At 53.0% G+C, this 16,030-nt stretch overlaps 2 protein-coding genes across 21 annotated transcripts in view; one reads left to right on the top strand and one right to left on the bottom strand.

The window, feature by feature from the left end:
- PRIMA1 (proline rich membrane anchor 1) overlaps positions 1 to 4,539 on the top strand; it is a 62,806-nt gene extending 58,267 nt beyond the window's left edge. For all 6 annotated transcript variants that reach the window (XR_002346034.1, XR_002346035.1, XR_002346036.1 and 3 more), the window contains one exon: positions 1,366 to 4,539. Coding sequence is in view for 3 of the 6 variants with exons in the window: in XM_021099648.1 (XP_020955307.1) it covers positions 1,366 to 1,468 (103 nt within the window). In the remaining 3 variants the exon portion in view is untranslated. The remainder of the gene's footprint in view (positions 1 to 1,365) is intronic.
- The window catches only part of UNC79 (unc-79 homolog (C. elegans)), a 262,072-nt gene continuing 260,862 nt past the window's right edge, over positions 14,821 to 16,030 (bottom strand). For all 15 annotated transcript variants that reach the window (XM_021099643.1, XM_021099645.1, XM_021099642.1 and 12 more), the window contains one exon: positions 14,821 to 16,018. In XM_021099643.1, the coding sequence (XP_020955302.1) occupies positions 15,818 to 16,018 (201 nt within the window). In that variant the 3' untranslated portion in view covers positions 14,821 to 15,817. The remainder of the gene's footprint in view (positions 16,019 to 16,030) is intronic.

The following is a 16,030-nucleotide window of genomic DNA, read 5'->3' as shown; positions in this document are numbered from 1 at the left end:
TGGGGCGGGGGGCTGACGCCCTCCTGCACCACTCGAGGGAGGAGGTGGGATTTGAGCCAGGCCAGAAAGCAGTACTGCGAATTCAGAGTCTCAGTGTGCGGGCAAAGCCTTCTCAAGGCCTCCTCCCAGCCGTCCCGATGCCCTGTGTGTGAGAGGAATGACTTTGGGGGTTAGAGGGCCTCTGGACTGAGCTTCGAATGGCTCGACATGACGGGTTTGAGAACCACGGCACTGATTTCATTTGGCCTTTCACCATCATGACCACCCACCACCATCGCCACCTCTGCCATCATCATTATGACCACCCCCACCAGTTCCACCACGACCCCACCATCATCACCACCATCAACTCCACCACGACCCCCACCATCATCACCACCACCATCAACTCCACCACGACCCCCACCATCACCCCCACCCCCCACCCCCACCATCATCACCACCACCAACTCCACCACGACCCCCACCATCATCACCACCACCAACTCCACCACGACCCCCACCATCATCACCACCATCAACTCCACCACGACCCCCCCCCCCCCCCCCCCCCCCCCCCCCCCCCCCCCACCCCCCCCCCCCCCCCCCCCCCCCCCCCCCCCCCCCCCCCCCCCCCCACCACCCCCCCCCCCCCCCCCCACCATCACCACCACCACCATCAACCACCACGACCCCCACCATCACCACCACCATCAACTCCACCACGACCCCCACCATCACCACCACCATCAACTCCACCACGACCCCCACCATCATCACCACCATCAACTCCACCACGACCCCCACCATCACCACCACCATCAACCCCAGTGTGACCTCCACCATCAGCACCACTATCAACATACCATCGCCACCACCAGGTCCATCATCACCTCCACCATCATCACTGCCACCACCATCATAACCATGACCGCCACCACCAATTCCCCCATGACCATCATCACCACCTCCACCTGCCGTCACCACTGCCTTTACCGTCAGTACAACCACCACTATCATCACCATCAACCTCCACCCCCATTACCACCAGCACCACCATCCCCGCCATGCACTTCATCACATTTTCCCCCTGCCTTTGACCACACAGAGATAAGACTGCAAAATCCAACCATTAGCACCTCCTCTTTTAGCTCCCTGTACCCCAGATAGTCCTCTTCACGTCTCTTTGCTTACACGGTCACCCTAGTTAAGACCACACCCAGCTTCTGATTGAACCCCACTAGGACTAGCACCCCCAGGATGCCCAACACAACAGAGCCTAGTAGAATAACTGGAAGGGCTTGATATCCCCCACCAGTCATCGATAACTAATGGATGTCCCTGCCTCCCCTCCTCGCCTCCCCCGCCCCCTCCATCCACTCCCAGGAAACCCCTGAGAAAGGAGGAGAACGGCACCAGTGTTGCTGAGTATCCCATGACCTCCTCGCAGAGCAACAAAGGGGTGGATGTGAACAGCGCCGTGGTGTGAGTTCTGCAGGCCCTGGACCGCCGGCCAGAGGGGCACCTTGGTGGCACTAGTGGATGCGGGGAAGCAAGTGGACAGAAGCTGACATCGGGCTTGTCCAGGACTTCATTGCCTCAGAGGCCTTGAGCCTCCCAAAGGAGAACCATCCTCTCCCCAGCCTTGCCCCTGGTCAGCCCACGGGCAGGGGTGGCGGACACCAGGCCTGGCCAGGCTCACCTGCATGCAGCACCCAGGCCCGCAGCACCACCCGAGGCTCCCACCTCTCTTCCTCGGCTCGTCCCTGATCTGCTGACTGTCTCCCGGCTGCTGTCTAAAGCACACGACCTGGGAAGGCAGGGGGTCTGTTGCTGGGGGGAGGTCCCTTCACCAAAAGACCAGGGATCCAGGCGCCACGCTCCCGCCAAAACATCTCCTCCCCTCCCCCAGGAAGCCCACCTGCTTCTTCCTTGACCACGCTGTTCCCAGCAGAAGCCATGGGTGCAGCCATGAGACGTCCCCTTTCAAAGGTGCTTCCCACCCACCTGTCCGCCACCCCCACCTGCAGTCGCCTCGGTTCAGGGCCTGCCTTCTCCCTCCTGTCCCCACCAACCCCTGGCCCTGACTCCCTGTCACAGAGGGCTGTGAGCCCAGCCTGCAGAGTCCCCTCCTGATGGAGCAAAACGACTCCCTGAACCCCAGGTCCCAGGAAGGACAGGGGCCACTCCGCTGTCCAGACTCATTCCCACCACCGCCGCCCCCCTTCCCGAGGAACTGACGCTTCTGCGTGAGCCAGGCCTTGCCTTCCCCTGGCAGAGGCCACCACTTGTGCCAAACCCACTGCAGGCGCTCTGGGCTGGGCCCACCTGGCCTGGTACTGATGCTGTCCCCTCTCCCCCTGCTGCTCCCTGAGGTCTGGTACTCAGACCCTCTTCTGAGAAGCCCCAGGCCCCCATCATCCAGGAGGAGGCAGCATTCTTCCGGTGGCTCCCTTTAAATGTCCCTTTCCGAGGTCTTATGCCCTAAAAGTGCTGAACCCTCCAGAGTGGTTGGGGACAAATGGAAGGAGAGAAGATGGGAGGAGAGGGACCCCGGTGGCCCCCATCTGCTGGCCTATTTCCCAGGCAGCTGCCCACCCACTGCTAGGCCCATGGAGGCAGCAGCCTCGCGGGTTTGCATCCAGAGCACCGCCAGTTCCGGGCTTCCCCCACCACCCAGAGGCTCGCTCAGAAGGAACCGGACACGTGCCCAGTGTGGTTCCACCTTCTGGCTGCACAGGGTCTTAGCTGGTGGGTGTCCCTGCCTCCCAACCACCCATGTAGCTTTCAGGAGGGTATTTGAGCCACAGGCGAGGCTTTCACATCCAGGTGAGACTAACAGACTGAGAAGCAGTCCCCACTTGGGCTGAATTTGAACCATCCATCATCCAAGGCCCTGGTGCCCACAGTGGTGTCTGTGTGCCCAGAGCAGGGGGAGAAGGTGAGTGGCGTGACCCTAACCCCCACCCCCCCCCGTCAGCAGGTGCAGTCTGAGCACAGGCCCAGGGCAGGAGCCCCCCACCCCCCAAGAAAAGGTTTTTCCTTCTTTTCAGTTTTGCTCCTGTGTGAGGACTTGATTTGGGTCTGGATTGGAGTTTGCTGTCCCTGTGCCCCTTAGCACAGGGCCAGCCGCAGCCCTCAGCCCTGCTCTCACCTGGTCAGCACGTACATTGCTCGTGGTTGATGCCCCCCCCCACTTCACAAAGATGCAGGGCCAGCGGCTGAGGGTCCTCAACAGGGGAGGTCCCCCCAGCCCCCCCCCCGCCAGTGTACTTCCCCCACCACCTGCAGCCTCTTCCTGAGTCCCCTGCCTGTTTCCAGAACAGACACCCAGGCAGGACCCCGGCCCTAAGCATGTGCCATCCTGGGCTCAGAAGCAATGGGAGGGTACTTTTGACCAGAGGGGAAAATCCTGGCTAAGCGGTCGTGGGGTGCTGGGCAGCCCATGTGGGGGACATCAAGATGGGCAGGGCACAGCCCAGCTTTGCACAAACCCACTGGTCTCACCTTCCCCAACTTGGACTTAAACTTGGGAGGCCCGGACTTTGCAATTTGCCTAATCCTCCAGCTGTAGAGAGGATTCTATGAGCATCCAGTGAACCATCCAGCCTTCACTCTGGGGCTGGGAGCCCCTGCCCTGGAGACACACAAGCAGGGCGCCAGGAAAAGTTAACGTTTGCTCATAAATTCCCCCAGCTTGGGTTTGTCCAGTCTCTCTCCCCCAGTTGGTGTAAACGAAGAGAAGAGCCCAGTTTGTAAAAGCAATTTCACTTGAGAACAAACCCAGCACCGGCCCTTTGGAAGACAGCTCTCACAGGGGCAGTGAGACGGCCCCAATGGATTTTCCGCTGAAGCCACAGAAGCATCCCGAAAAACCGCACCAGCCTGGTATTCGAGCATAGAATTTTAATTTGAGGAACATTTCTGCAGCCCCTAAACACAGACCCATCCTCAGACCAGTCTGAATTTTGAGGTTGAGAATGAAATGCGTGTTCCTTCTCTGCATTTTCTCAAAAATAGGTATTTTTCAGCCATCTCCTAGTTGAGCCCACCTTTAGAATGGCATATAAGATCTCCCAGAGTTTTCAGGTGTTCCTTAGAAGCTTCTCAAGCAAGTTTTGGAAGGCAGACTAATAGCTGTAAAAATATAGACATATATATTATATATAGTTATATATATTTAAAGAGATCTATCTATATATATATACATATAAAATTACTGTACTCTCTGACTCGGGACAAAGTATGATTTAAACAGCCCAGCTAGCATCAGATTTCTAATGCATGAATGTAAATACCCTGAGACCTGCCTTCCTAGCGCTGTGTCGCGTGTTCACGGGGAGATAGATGGCTCTTGTTCCCAGGAGTTCTGTCTCCATGGACAAATAAATGTACATGTCGGGGCCATCCTGGCCCCCTCCGCGAGCCACCGATGTTGACTTTGTGCTGAGATGTCGCGCAGGGAGCAGGGCTGGCGGCGGCGGGGGTAGGCTCCATGCCCTTGTGAGGAAGAAAGCACCAGGCCTTTTTTATTTTCAATAAAAAATGTACTTATGCAGATGGCCGTCGAGTGTCATTTGTGGCGGGGGCTGGGCCCTGGGCGCCGTGGGAAGGCTGGGAGCGGGCTGTGGTCCTTCCTTGAGGCCCTGCTCTAAAGCCGGGTGTCTTGGGTCCCTGGCTCGGCTTGGTACCTCACTTGCCTTGTGTCTGTATGGTTTTATCGTCATGCCCCAAGGCCAGCCCTTTCTGGGGGATTCTAAGTACCGATCTTTCCCTTGTCCCCAACCCAGTCACCTTGATCCTTGACTCAACTGAGAAGGGAGCGGGGGGTCAACCAGCCTAGTTTGCCTGGGGCTGGGGGGTTTTCCTAATATGTGGGACATTCAGAGCTAGAACTAGAAAGGTGTCTGGCAGACTGGACGTGCCACTTACCCTAATTTGACAAGTGCTCAAAGGAATTATGGGTGACAAAAATCCGCGGGTCACACACGTCAGGCCTGTGGCCAGTGGCAGGCCTCCCACTGCCTCCACCCCCAAGTCTGGACCTTGCCCCCCCACCCCCATGTCAGTCTGCAGTGCGTCCTGGACCAGCTGCTCAGAGCACCGTGGCGTTGGCTGCCCTGAGCCCCCAAGCAGAGGGATCCCGAAGAGCTCAGCCTGCTCCAGCCTCGCCAGAACCCTCCTTCCCTGTGCTTTTGGAGGGAAGGGAGGATGGAGGGAGAGAAAACAGTTGCCCCTGGAGTTCCCACTGTGGCGCAGCAGGATCGGAGGCGTCTTGGGAGCTCTGGTCAGGTTCGATCCCCAGCCCGGAGCAGTGGGTTGAGGATCTGGAGTTGCCACAGCTGCATGCAGCTTAGGTGGAACCTGTGGCTTGGATCTGATCCCTGAAGGGGAACTCCCCATGCCTCAGGCAGCCAAAAAACAAAAACAAAAACAAAACAGTTGCCCCTGCAGCAGCATCGTTTTATCCGAGGAGTGAGGATGAAACAGTTCGGAGACTGAGTGTGACAACCAAGGTCATGCGGGCACAGGAAATGGGTGGGATTGGGTGGGGTTTACACCCAGACTTGGGGGTCTTCTGCATGCAACCACTGAACACGACTGGGGGGACCCCAATCCAGACTATCTCCCCACAGGCGGGGTGCTGCTGGGCCCATCACCCTGACCTGGGTCCCCCACCTTCAGAGTCAGCTCAGTGGGGGCAGTTAGGGGGCCCTGTGTGCCTGGAGCTGGGGGCCAGGGGGATGTCAGCTCAGGGCAGGGGCTCTGGGGGCAGGGCAGTAGAAGAGCCCTGGAAGCCCCGCTGAGAGCCCGGAGGCTTTCATCTCAGCATCCCTGCTCTCCCCTGGGATTCTACAAGCTGTTGTTTGCTGAGGCAATAATGTCCTGGCATACAGTAGGCACTCAGTGGGTGGGGACCACCTTTGCTGTTATTGTCACCACTGTCATTAATAAAAGGCTTCTCTCTCGGCCCCAGTGAAAACTCCTCCGTCCCCTGGCTGCCTACACAGGTGGCCCCTTGGAGGCGGGTGAAGATTCGGTGGGAGCCCTTGGGCTTTGTACTGTGGCTCCCATGCACCCCTGCCTGGCCCAACTCACAGCAGCAAACCCCAAGGCCAGCAGGGAGCCCCGCGCCTGTGCTGGAGCCAGGGCCAGCCTGGGAGAGAAATCGGGAGAGCCAAGGTCAGGGGCTGGGGAGCTGTCAGCATGGGACAGGCGGCAGACCCCTCCCCGTACCACCTCCCCTATCCACCTGGCATCTCAGGGCAGGAGTGGGAGCAGATTCTGGCCACTTATTCCAGTTCTCGGACCAACACAGCAAAACAGCTTGTACTCTAGCCACCTGCCAGCCTCACACTCACCCCCCAGGCTCCTACCTCCTGCTCTAGGTCCTCTGCTGCCATCCAGGTGTGACACGGTGGGATCCCCAGGTGTCCCCACGTGGTACCCAGGGGTGTCGGAATCACCACCCCCGCCCAATGGGGTGGGTGGCAGAAAGGCTCTTGCTCCTTCCTTCCCCACACACCGCAAGGAGACCCCATCTGTGTCTCGTGGAAGGTGGTCCTGTGAGGGGGGCCAGCAGGGACACTTGATTCCAAGGGGTGGCCTCACCCTTGGGCACACTCACCCACCCCGCCTGGCTAGTGACCCACCAGTGGACCTCCGCTCCCCTGCCCGCTCCACTGAGTGCCCCTAAGCTCCCTCCTCCCTCTTTCCAAATTAACTCTCAGGAAAGCACCAGATGGATTCCTTGACGTAGTTTTGATGCCCTATGTCCTGTTTACATTCTTGGCACAAACGGTGCCACTGTACCTGCTCTTATGGGCACGACCCCTCTCCTCCCCATTCCCTGCTGGAGACTGGCTCTCCTGAAGGTACATCCTCAGGCTCTTGGCTTCAGCTTTCGATCATTTGTTTGTCCATCCAATCCCTCCCCAAATACTTACAGAGCATCGGCTATGTGCCAGGCAGCACACTGGACACGGGGTTCAGCATCCCCGACTCTGGAGGTCCCGGCTGGAGATCTTGGAGGTCCCAGCTCCTGCCCACCCTCAGATCTGATGCGTCCTGCCTGGCCCTCCAATCCGCTCTCCTGTCTCACCTCCCCTCTCCCAACCCCCGCTGCAGGTCCCTCTTTCCATTTCCCAAGCTCCCTCTCACTCCATCCAACCTCTGTCTGCCAACAGGAGCTTCCTCGAGCCCATGGCCTCTCGTCCTCATCTCTGCACGTGCCTCTTCAGCCACCACCATTTCTCAGCCCAAACCCTGTCTTCTTTCATTTCTCTTTGCTTTTCAAGTGGGACATACTCCAGCAGTGAACATTTGCCAGTGGCCGATAAACCAGCAAGTCCTGTTAACTCAGTCTCCAAACACTTCAATCCACCTGCATAACTCAGGCCCCACCACCCCCCAGCCAAGCCACCATGGCTTCCGCCTGGACCAGGCTGAGCGTCTGCCGAGGCCTCCTGCCTCCACCTCTGCCGCCCCAAGCATCGCTCCCCCAAGCACCAGAGCGAGCTTTAAGTCAGATCATGCACGACTTTAAAACCTGCCCACGACTTCTTCCACACTTAAAATAAAAGCCGCATTTCTCACACTGGCTTACAAAGCCCTTCCTGACCCAGCCCCTGCTTCTCCTGCCCCCACGTCCCTGTCACCCTGCTCCCAGTTCTTCCTTCCCCTCAGTCACCCTGGCCTCCCTGAGCTCCTCACAGATGCCAGCTTCTTCCCTGTTTAGGTCTTTGCAGCCTCCCTCCCAGGTTATCACTGGTGACTTTTTTCAACCACCCCTTGTCTATTTGTTTATTTATTTATTTATTTATTTTTGCTTTTTAGAGCAGCACCCACGGCCTATGGAAGGTCCCAGGTTAGAGGTTGAATTGGAGCTGCAGCTGCCGGCCCACAGCACAGCCACAGCCACGCAGGATCCAGTCTGCAACCTACACCACAGCTCATGGCAACCCCAGATCCTTAACCCGCTGAGCAAGGACAGAGATCGAACCCACGTCCTCATGGATCCTAGTCGGGTTCATTAACCACTGAGCCACGACAGGAACTCCTATTCATTTATTTTCAATACAGCACTTTTTGCCACTAAGGACACTTGTCGATACGTGTATGCGTCTCCTGTCTTTCTCCTCCCATGGGAACATATGGTGCATGAGAATTGGGGCCTACCTGGCTTTTGGGTCTCACTCATTGTCAAATCGCCAGACCCCCAATGCCACTGGCACAAGATATATTGTAGAATTAATTGATCGATTAATTGTGGGTTACACATTTAGCAGCACACACAGCATAAAGAAAAGAAGGTAGCATTTTATTTCACACAGCTGGTCCGAGTCCCCGCCTCGTTAGGTGTAGGGGCTTGAGAGGACAGAAAAACCCGAATGTGCAAATTGGTGGTGTTCAGGCCTCTTCCAGTTTCACTGGTCTCCACTGGGTGACTCTGCCTCTTTTGGATAGATGCTCAGACTGCGTGCTGGCTTCCCAGGCCTGCTCCCCTCCAGGAGGCACCAGGTGTGTCCCTTAGCAGGCGTCTCCGGGTCCTGGCAGGTTTCATGGCCAGCCTCGGCTGCTTCCTGGACAGGGGACTGCAGGGCTATGCCTGGGCCTAGTCTCTGAGGGTGACCATGCCTCCAGCTGCAAATGTCCACACTGTGGCAGTTTCTCTCTCCTGACCTTGAGCTCTGCCCATCTTCCTGCTCTCTCAGCACCAGCCTCAGAGAATCTGGGATCTGCACACTCACATGAGCAAGCAGGAAAGGGCGGCTGGAGTCCAGGCCCAGGCTTCTACTTGCAGCCCTGCCAAGGCTGCTCAGGCCACAAGCTCTTCTCCTGGAAGCTGTGTGCCATCATGTGGCAGGGCTCCTGGTACATTTCCATCTGGACATTTCTAGAATGTTCTCACCCCCAAGAGGGAAGGTACAGACGTGCCCACCTTGCCTCTCAGCCCTGCCCTGCATTTGTCTCCCTTTTTCTTTGGCCAATAGTCCACTAGGGCCCCGAAGAGGAGGCCTCTCCATTCCCCCATCCTGTCTGACCAGAACTTTCCTTACATCTGAACCTCCCCCCCGCCGCTACACCATCCACGGAGCTAGGCTGGGGAACACAATTCCTGGAGAAGAACAGAGAACACATCCATTTATTATTTTCAAAATATTATTCCCCTTACAAACACAAGGACGTGTTCACACCATGTGAAGTCCAAATGATGACAGAACGCACCACATGGAGGAGGATTTCCCAGCAGCTCATTCAAACAGAGAAACGCGGGGGAGCCTTGAGTTGCCACGCGAAGCATAGCGGCGTCGGAATGCTGCATTCCAAAGAATAGGAGCCAAATTCCCACTGCAAGCTGTGATTTCATTTCAGCAAAACACCAGCTGTCACATGGCATTACAGCTGGAAGGAGAAACGGCTGCATGAATGTCAGGTGCTTAGCCCAGAGCCCAGTGGACCTAGTAGTGAGTGCACCTCAAAGCTTAGCAACTATTCCTGTTTTTGACTCCTTCCCTGTGCCAAGTGCTGGACAGACATCACTTCCTTTGCTCTTTGTCGGGAGAGAGGAATTAATCATCTCCATTTTGCAGCCGATGAAACTAAGGCTCAGCGAGAGGAAGTCACTGGTCGGTGGTCAGAGAGCAGGTGTCTGAAAACGTCCCCAGGGGCCCTGGCTGCAGAGCCCATGTCTGTCCCCTTCATCTGCCCGCCGCTCTTAGCCCAGCCCTGGGCTCTCTGAGCTGAAGGCTCTGGGCACACCCTGCTGTCTGAAACGGTCCCCGTCCCCCTCTCCAGATCCCTCCCCCCGCTACCCCCCAACCCCCACCCCCCATCTGGGCAGCATGATTGTCCTCACCTGGAGCGCTTCTGTCCTTCACACCTGATTACTTGCTGGTTCCTCTCTTTTCCAAGTGGCCACTTGAAGGAGCGGAAATCAGGGCGTCTGCCAGGCAGCCCCAGGAGGCTCCCCTCTCCACCGGCCTGCAGGCGGGGGCCTGTCTGGACTGCAGGATTAAAAAGCCAATTCTTTGTTCCACCAAATCAGTGGTTTCCGCCAATGTCCCGAGCACCCTGCAGGGAAGAGCAGCTGCCAGGGGCTCACCTTGGAGAGACCAGCCCTGACCTGAAATGAGGTCAAAGTGATGGGTGGGGGTGGGGAGGGGCAGGGCCGCAGGCCCAAGGCCGTGCAGTTGGAGAGGGAGGGATGCCAGGGAGAAGTGGGCCACTGTAGTGCTGAGAGCATGGCCTCAAGTCCTGTGGGCCAGTGGCTTGCTGAGTGGCACCCGGTAAATCCCGGCCCCTCTCGGGCCCATACAATGAGAGGGTCTGTCTAAACTGGTGGCGAACTCACAGGCCTGCAGGGCAGAGCAGGTGAATGAGTGAAGCACCAACCCAGGGGCAACAGGATTTCTGCCAAGAGGCTGTGGGGTCTTCCTGCTTAGGAGACTGAAGTCAGTAGTAAGAAGTGTACAAAACTGGAGCCTGCAGGCTCTGGCAGAAGTATTCAAAGCAAAAGGAGATATCGAAAGTTCAAGTTCATCAAACAAAATATGCTATGAGCCGGAAACAAATCTGACTAGGAACCATGAGGTTGCGGGTTCGATCCCTGGCCTCACTCCGTGGGTTAAGGATCTGGCGTTGTGTGAGCTGTGGCGTAGGTAGACACGGCTTGGATCTGATGTGGCTGTGGCTGTGGTGTAGGCGGGCAGCTACAGCTCCAATTAGACCCCTAGCCTGGGAACCTCCATATGCTGTGGGTGGGGCCCTCAAAAGACCAAAAAAAAAAAAAAAAAAATGCTTTGGGCCAAGTTTAATCCGCAGGCTGCCAGTTGGTGACTTCTGGTCTACATGATTCTAGGTTACCTTGTTGGGCGGGTGAGTAGCAGAGGATTCTACCTGCTGTTTGACTAGCAGAACTATGTATCAGAAAGAGCCAAGGCTTTGGAGGCTGACATAATCTGGATTCAAATTTTGCTCTACCTCTTCCTGAGTCCTGCAAATACAGTCTCTCCATGCCTCAGTTTCCTCATCTGTAATATGGGGTTAATAACAGAAGCGCCTACCTCACGTCATTATAGAGAAGACTAAAGGAGATCACCGCATCTAAAGTGCCTGACATGTTGTAAATCCCGCATAGGGCAGCTATGATTATTCCCAATTAGGGGCAAGTCTCGACAGGGCTGAGTGAACCCTTAACAGACCCCTAAACTAATAGTTCATCGCCACAATCTGTAATCCACAAAATTTTCTTCTTCCCAAACAACTATTAAGTGGGAAACTAAATGGGATTTAATTAGTGAGTTACGTTTTTTTCAAATAAATAACTTCCCAAAGTAAAGGAGAAAATGCCTTCGTCAGATGAAGTGACACCGGCTCGCTAGAAATTTATTACAGATGATCAATAAACAGAGACATCCACAAGACTGAGCTGCCTCAAAAAGAGCCCTCCGATTTCTTTATTCCATCCTCTTGGCACATTCTAGCCAAAAGAGCCCAGAACCCCAAAAAAGGGGGAGAGAAATTCATGTTTATGAAGTGGAGCCCTGACGTGAGGTCAGACGGCCTTCTGGTCCCAATGCTACCGCTGTGAGCTGCATGACCTTGGAAGAGTCATTTAACGCCTGGGCCTCAACTTGCCTCATCTGCAAACTGGACATAATAACGCATACCTATCTCATGGGAGGGGAGGTCTAAGAGGAGTAAAGGGAATGTGTGTGAGGTGCACAGTACCTAGGAGATGCTTAATAAATGGCAGCTCTTGTGGTTTCTCTTGAATCCCCTTCACGAGAGGCTCACTCTTGCTGCTCCTAGCACTGGAAGGAGCTCGCCAGCCTCTTACTAATAACACTTTCTCTCTCAAAGGGTTCAACTCTCATAAAAACATAGTTTGGTTCTTTTCCAGTGAGTTCCAACCACTCCCTTCATTCTTCTTAAGACCATTACTGTTAAAACATCCAATTTGTCCAAAATACAGATTTGCAAATTAATTCTATTAAAGAGGTATATTAAGTGATCTGCATTGTCCAATTAATGCCAGAAGCCCTTGAGTCCCAGCTCATGAAAGAGTCTTGGTACATAACCCATCTTCTCTGATCCAATCCAATCTTAGTTGGCCCGGTTGTAGTTTGGAAATGGAGACGAAGTTGCTGCAAACAACTTGGCCTCAGATGAGACTCTTAGGGAAGAGAGCTGCTGAAAATCATCCTGTGTCGGGAAGGAGGACACGCTTGTAAAGAACGGCGCGCCACGGAGACTGGACACCCTTGGTTATGACCGTGTTTCGGCTCGCCTGGGTCTTGTAGGTCTCGCTTTTGAGGGACTGGCTGAAGGGAAAAAACAAACTGCAGCTGGGAGCTGTCCCCTTGTGTGGGCTTCACAAGGTGGCACAGATCTTCTTGGAGGTCCGTGGAGTCTGGTACAGTCTCCCAAGCACCACCTCAGTCCTCCACTCTGCTGCGCTTTTCCAGGGAGATGGGTAGATGGCTCCATTTTACAGATAAGGTACACAGAGGTCCAGAGAGGTTTAATAACTTGTCCAAGCTCACCCAACTAGTAAGAGGCATGCCCATGACAAACAATCATAGAATCTATGGGCTTGCAGATTTTGACCCATTCTACCCTTAGGAATCTCAGAATGTTCTGTTCACGCTTTGGAATCAGTAGGATTCCATGGCAGAAGGAAAATTGAATCTATTCCTGGCCCTTCTCCAAGCCAATAATCAGCGCTCGCCAAATCTGGATGAGGCAAAATTTGTTGGGATCTCTCCGCCCTCCGTGCTGCTGTCAGAGCCGTCAGCTGGGGCTGCAGTTGGGGTAGCAAGCGTCAGTATGGGCAGGGGTTGAAAGCATAGTCCTTGGGGTCAGACGGACCTGCGGTCAAGTTCTGGCTTTGCCTCTTACTGGCCGTAAGACCTTGGACAAGAAGCTTTACTTCTCTAGGCTTTAACATGAAAATAAAAACAACAACCAATAACTTTTATTGAGTGCTTACCATGCGCCAGGCATTGCCTTAAGCTCTTCCCTTGCATTCTTTATTTCCTCATCTCATCAACCCTATGAGGTAGAATTGTCCACATGTTACAGATGAGGACACACTAAAAATGAAATTTCAAAAACCCTGAGGTGGTAGGGAAAATATACCCAATGCCAGGGTTCAACTCAGCGCTCCTCAGTGTCCTTCACCTTGGCCAGGGGTCAGAAGACTTTTTAAAGGGCCAGAGGGTAAATGTTTTAGGCTTTCAGGGACATAGAGTCTCTGTCCCTACTCTTCAATTCTGCCCTTAGAGCACAAACATAGCCATAGACAACATGTAAGTGGCAGACGGGGTTGTGTTCCGATAAGTTAGATTTTATTTTTTTAGCAAAAACAAGCAGTGGACTGCAGTGGTCTGACTCCTGACCTAGCTGAATGGCTTCCCCTCTTACTGGTAAGGGCAAATCCTGCTAAACTTCCATCTATTCCTTCTTTTCCTGGCTTTTTTCCTTGTAAGTGCCTGAGCCCCCCTTGCTGGAGAGGCTAACATATTGACATAACAAAAGAAGACGGGGACACTGGGTAATGAAGTGGGGGTGGGGTGGGGGAGGGAACGAGGCGAGCCTGTAAGCTTGCTGGTCTCTACCAGCCAGTGAAGTGACACGGTCCCAGCAGGGACAGTGTTTGGATCGGGTTGGTAGGAAAACGGGTCACATAGTTCTGAGGGGCGAGGAGGGAGACCTGCCTGGATGGGACCAAAACCCTAGGCTGTAACCAGGGTGAAGGAAACCAGTCTTGGCAGCAGGAAGCATTAGATGGACGCAGTCAAGAGGACTGAGTTAAGGGTTCATATCCAGCCCCCGGAGGGGCTGCAAGTACAGCGGGAAATGGAGGCAGAAGTTCATTCAAGGAACTGGGCAAAGAACATGGAGTTGGAAAAGAAGCTGTGGATGACTCCGAACCTTGTCTGCTGGTAAGATGGGGCCACTAAGATCCTGGCTGCCTGCAGCATGGTGGGCTCCGGACCAGTGAAGAGCTGGGCCTACCGCTGAGCCCAGATGGGGAAGTCAGTTACACCCCCACGGGAAAGTGGCCAGAGAGCGCCGCTGGCTGCGGCCCATTTCTATTAACCCCCTCTAGGAATCCCTGCACAAAAAGAGAAAGTCACAATTTAGCCCTTGCTGAGCCCACTGGGTAGCTCAAGAAAGACCTGCTGCTTCATCAAACCCATTCAATTCAACAGACATTAATTAAACATGTACTACGTGCAAACCCTGGGGATACAGAGACAGGACATATCCTCAAAGCTGTCACAGTTTACAAGTGAGACAAATACATGCACAACTTCTCATAATACAAGACAAAAATGTGCACAGAAGCATAACAAGCACGACTGGGACAGAGGAGAAGTCTCACTGGGGAAGCCCTTTCCAAAGAGTTTGTTAGCAAAATATGAAGAAGAATCATTTCTATACTCTTATTATGGGAACCTACTGGTTCCCCACAAATTTTCCTAAGGATGGAGACCTGCCACCCTGTCTTTCTAGAACGTCAGTGAAATACTTAAACACTGGAGGATTTGTTTTCCCCTGAGAAGGATGGAGATATCAGACTTCCCAGAAGAAAAGAGAAGCTTTTTAATAGCCAATATTTAAAAACTCCCATGTCCTCCAAGTCCCTCCGAGAGAACGGACTTCAAATAAATTGTATATTTCTCTCACCAAATGGTCTTAAAGTCTTTTCCCCTTAAAATTTTACTTTAGTCTTAAGGGAAGTTAGATGTTTTAAAAGTTTAGAAGAAATGGTTGAAAGGAACTAAACTCTAGCTCTATAAACTGATTTTTAAAAAACCCCAGGCTCACAAAGATAATAAAAAATGCATTTAATAGCATGTCAATATACAGCTTAAATGTATATTAAGTCTTCTTTTAGTCAGTGCATTACAGGGGTAGAGAAGAGAAGTATCATTTGTGAATGCACACTCAAATGCTAAGTATAAGTGCTGATAAATCTTGGTGCTCTTACACTATTAAAATTCCATTTTATGAAACATAGCTCCAGGTGCAGTGTTCTGTGCCAGCGTGGGGAAATTGTCTGGTCCAGTATGCAATCTACAGTTTGAAATTGAATTGTATACAAGTATTAACAAAAGAATAAAATTTATTATTCACAAAACTAAAATGGTTATCATAGAGCTTCCAAGAAAGTACAGCCTAGAACGGATGAGTTGAAAAACTAGTTTTAAAAATAATAAAACTTACTGGACAGTTCTGGAAAATGATATTATAAAACAAAGAAAACAATTGGCACAGTTTAACCACCTAATTTCTAAGTGCACTTTGTAATGGTCCTTGCAAGCTGCCACTTTTCCCAGGATAATGACAAAAAGCTTCAGTCAAGTGTCACTGGCTTATGGTGACGGTTTTTTTTTTTATTATTATTATTATTATTGCATTGCCAAGAGTGGATTTTAAGAAAAAACACTACAAAGGTTTCAAAAACCCTATTTATTCTCTATCATCAAAAATAGCAACAGGGGGACTTATACAACTTTTCTGTGAGTACCCACCAGTCTATTTTTTTTTTTCTTAAAAAAAATAGAAGTTAGTTAAAGAAAAATGATTTGGTTTTTAAAAAATAATGTAAGGAAACACTTAATCAGATAGCCCAAGGAGTCATCAGAAATATGTGTAGCAAGAAAGCTTCATTTTGGCCCTCTCGGGCCTTTGCACGTCTTTTACTAAACTAGAAAGAGAATGTACAGTACCAATATGTTCCCCAACCTGCTTGGATCGAATTGTTTTGTTTTTAAACCCATTATTGCTAAACCAGAGTGTTGACACTGGGAGCCGAGGAGTCCGCTCACAGAGGATAAAATTGAGAGGCTGCTTCTGAGGACTGGATCTCCACCTGGGCCATTTTGAACTGGGTGCACTGCAGCCACTTGCGCAAGGCCGCCAGGCCGGCACTGCTCTGGGCTGAGCCCGGCAGCGTCCTGAGGCTGTGGTGGTTCACGTTGTTCTGAATGGCCTGGAGGCGAAGCTGGAGTCCCGCAGATAAGTGCTGTCAAGAAAG

This window comes from Sus scrofa, chromosome 7 (genome assembly GCF_000003025.6).
Source record: "Sus scrofa isolate TJ Tabasco breed Duroc chromosome 7, Sscrofa11.1, whole genome shotgun sequence".
NCBI classification, from domain to species: Eukaryota; Metazoa; Chordata; class Mammalia; order Artiodactyla; family Suidae; genus Sus; species Sus scrofa.
The sequence above is the reverse complement of the archived record's forward strand: the minus strand, read 5'-3'. Positions and strand labels throughout refer to the sequence as shown.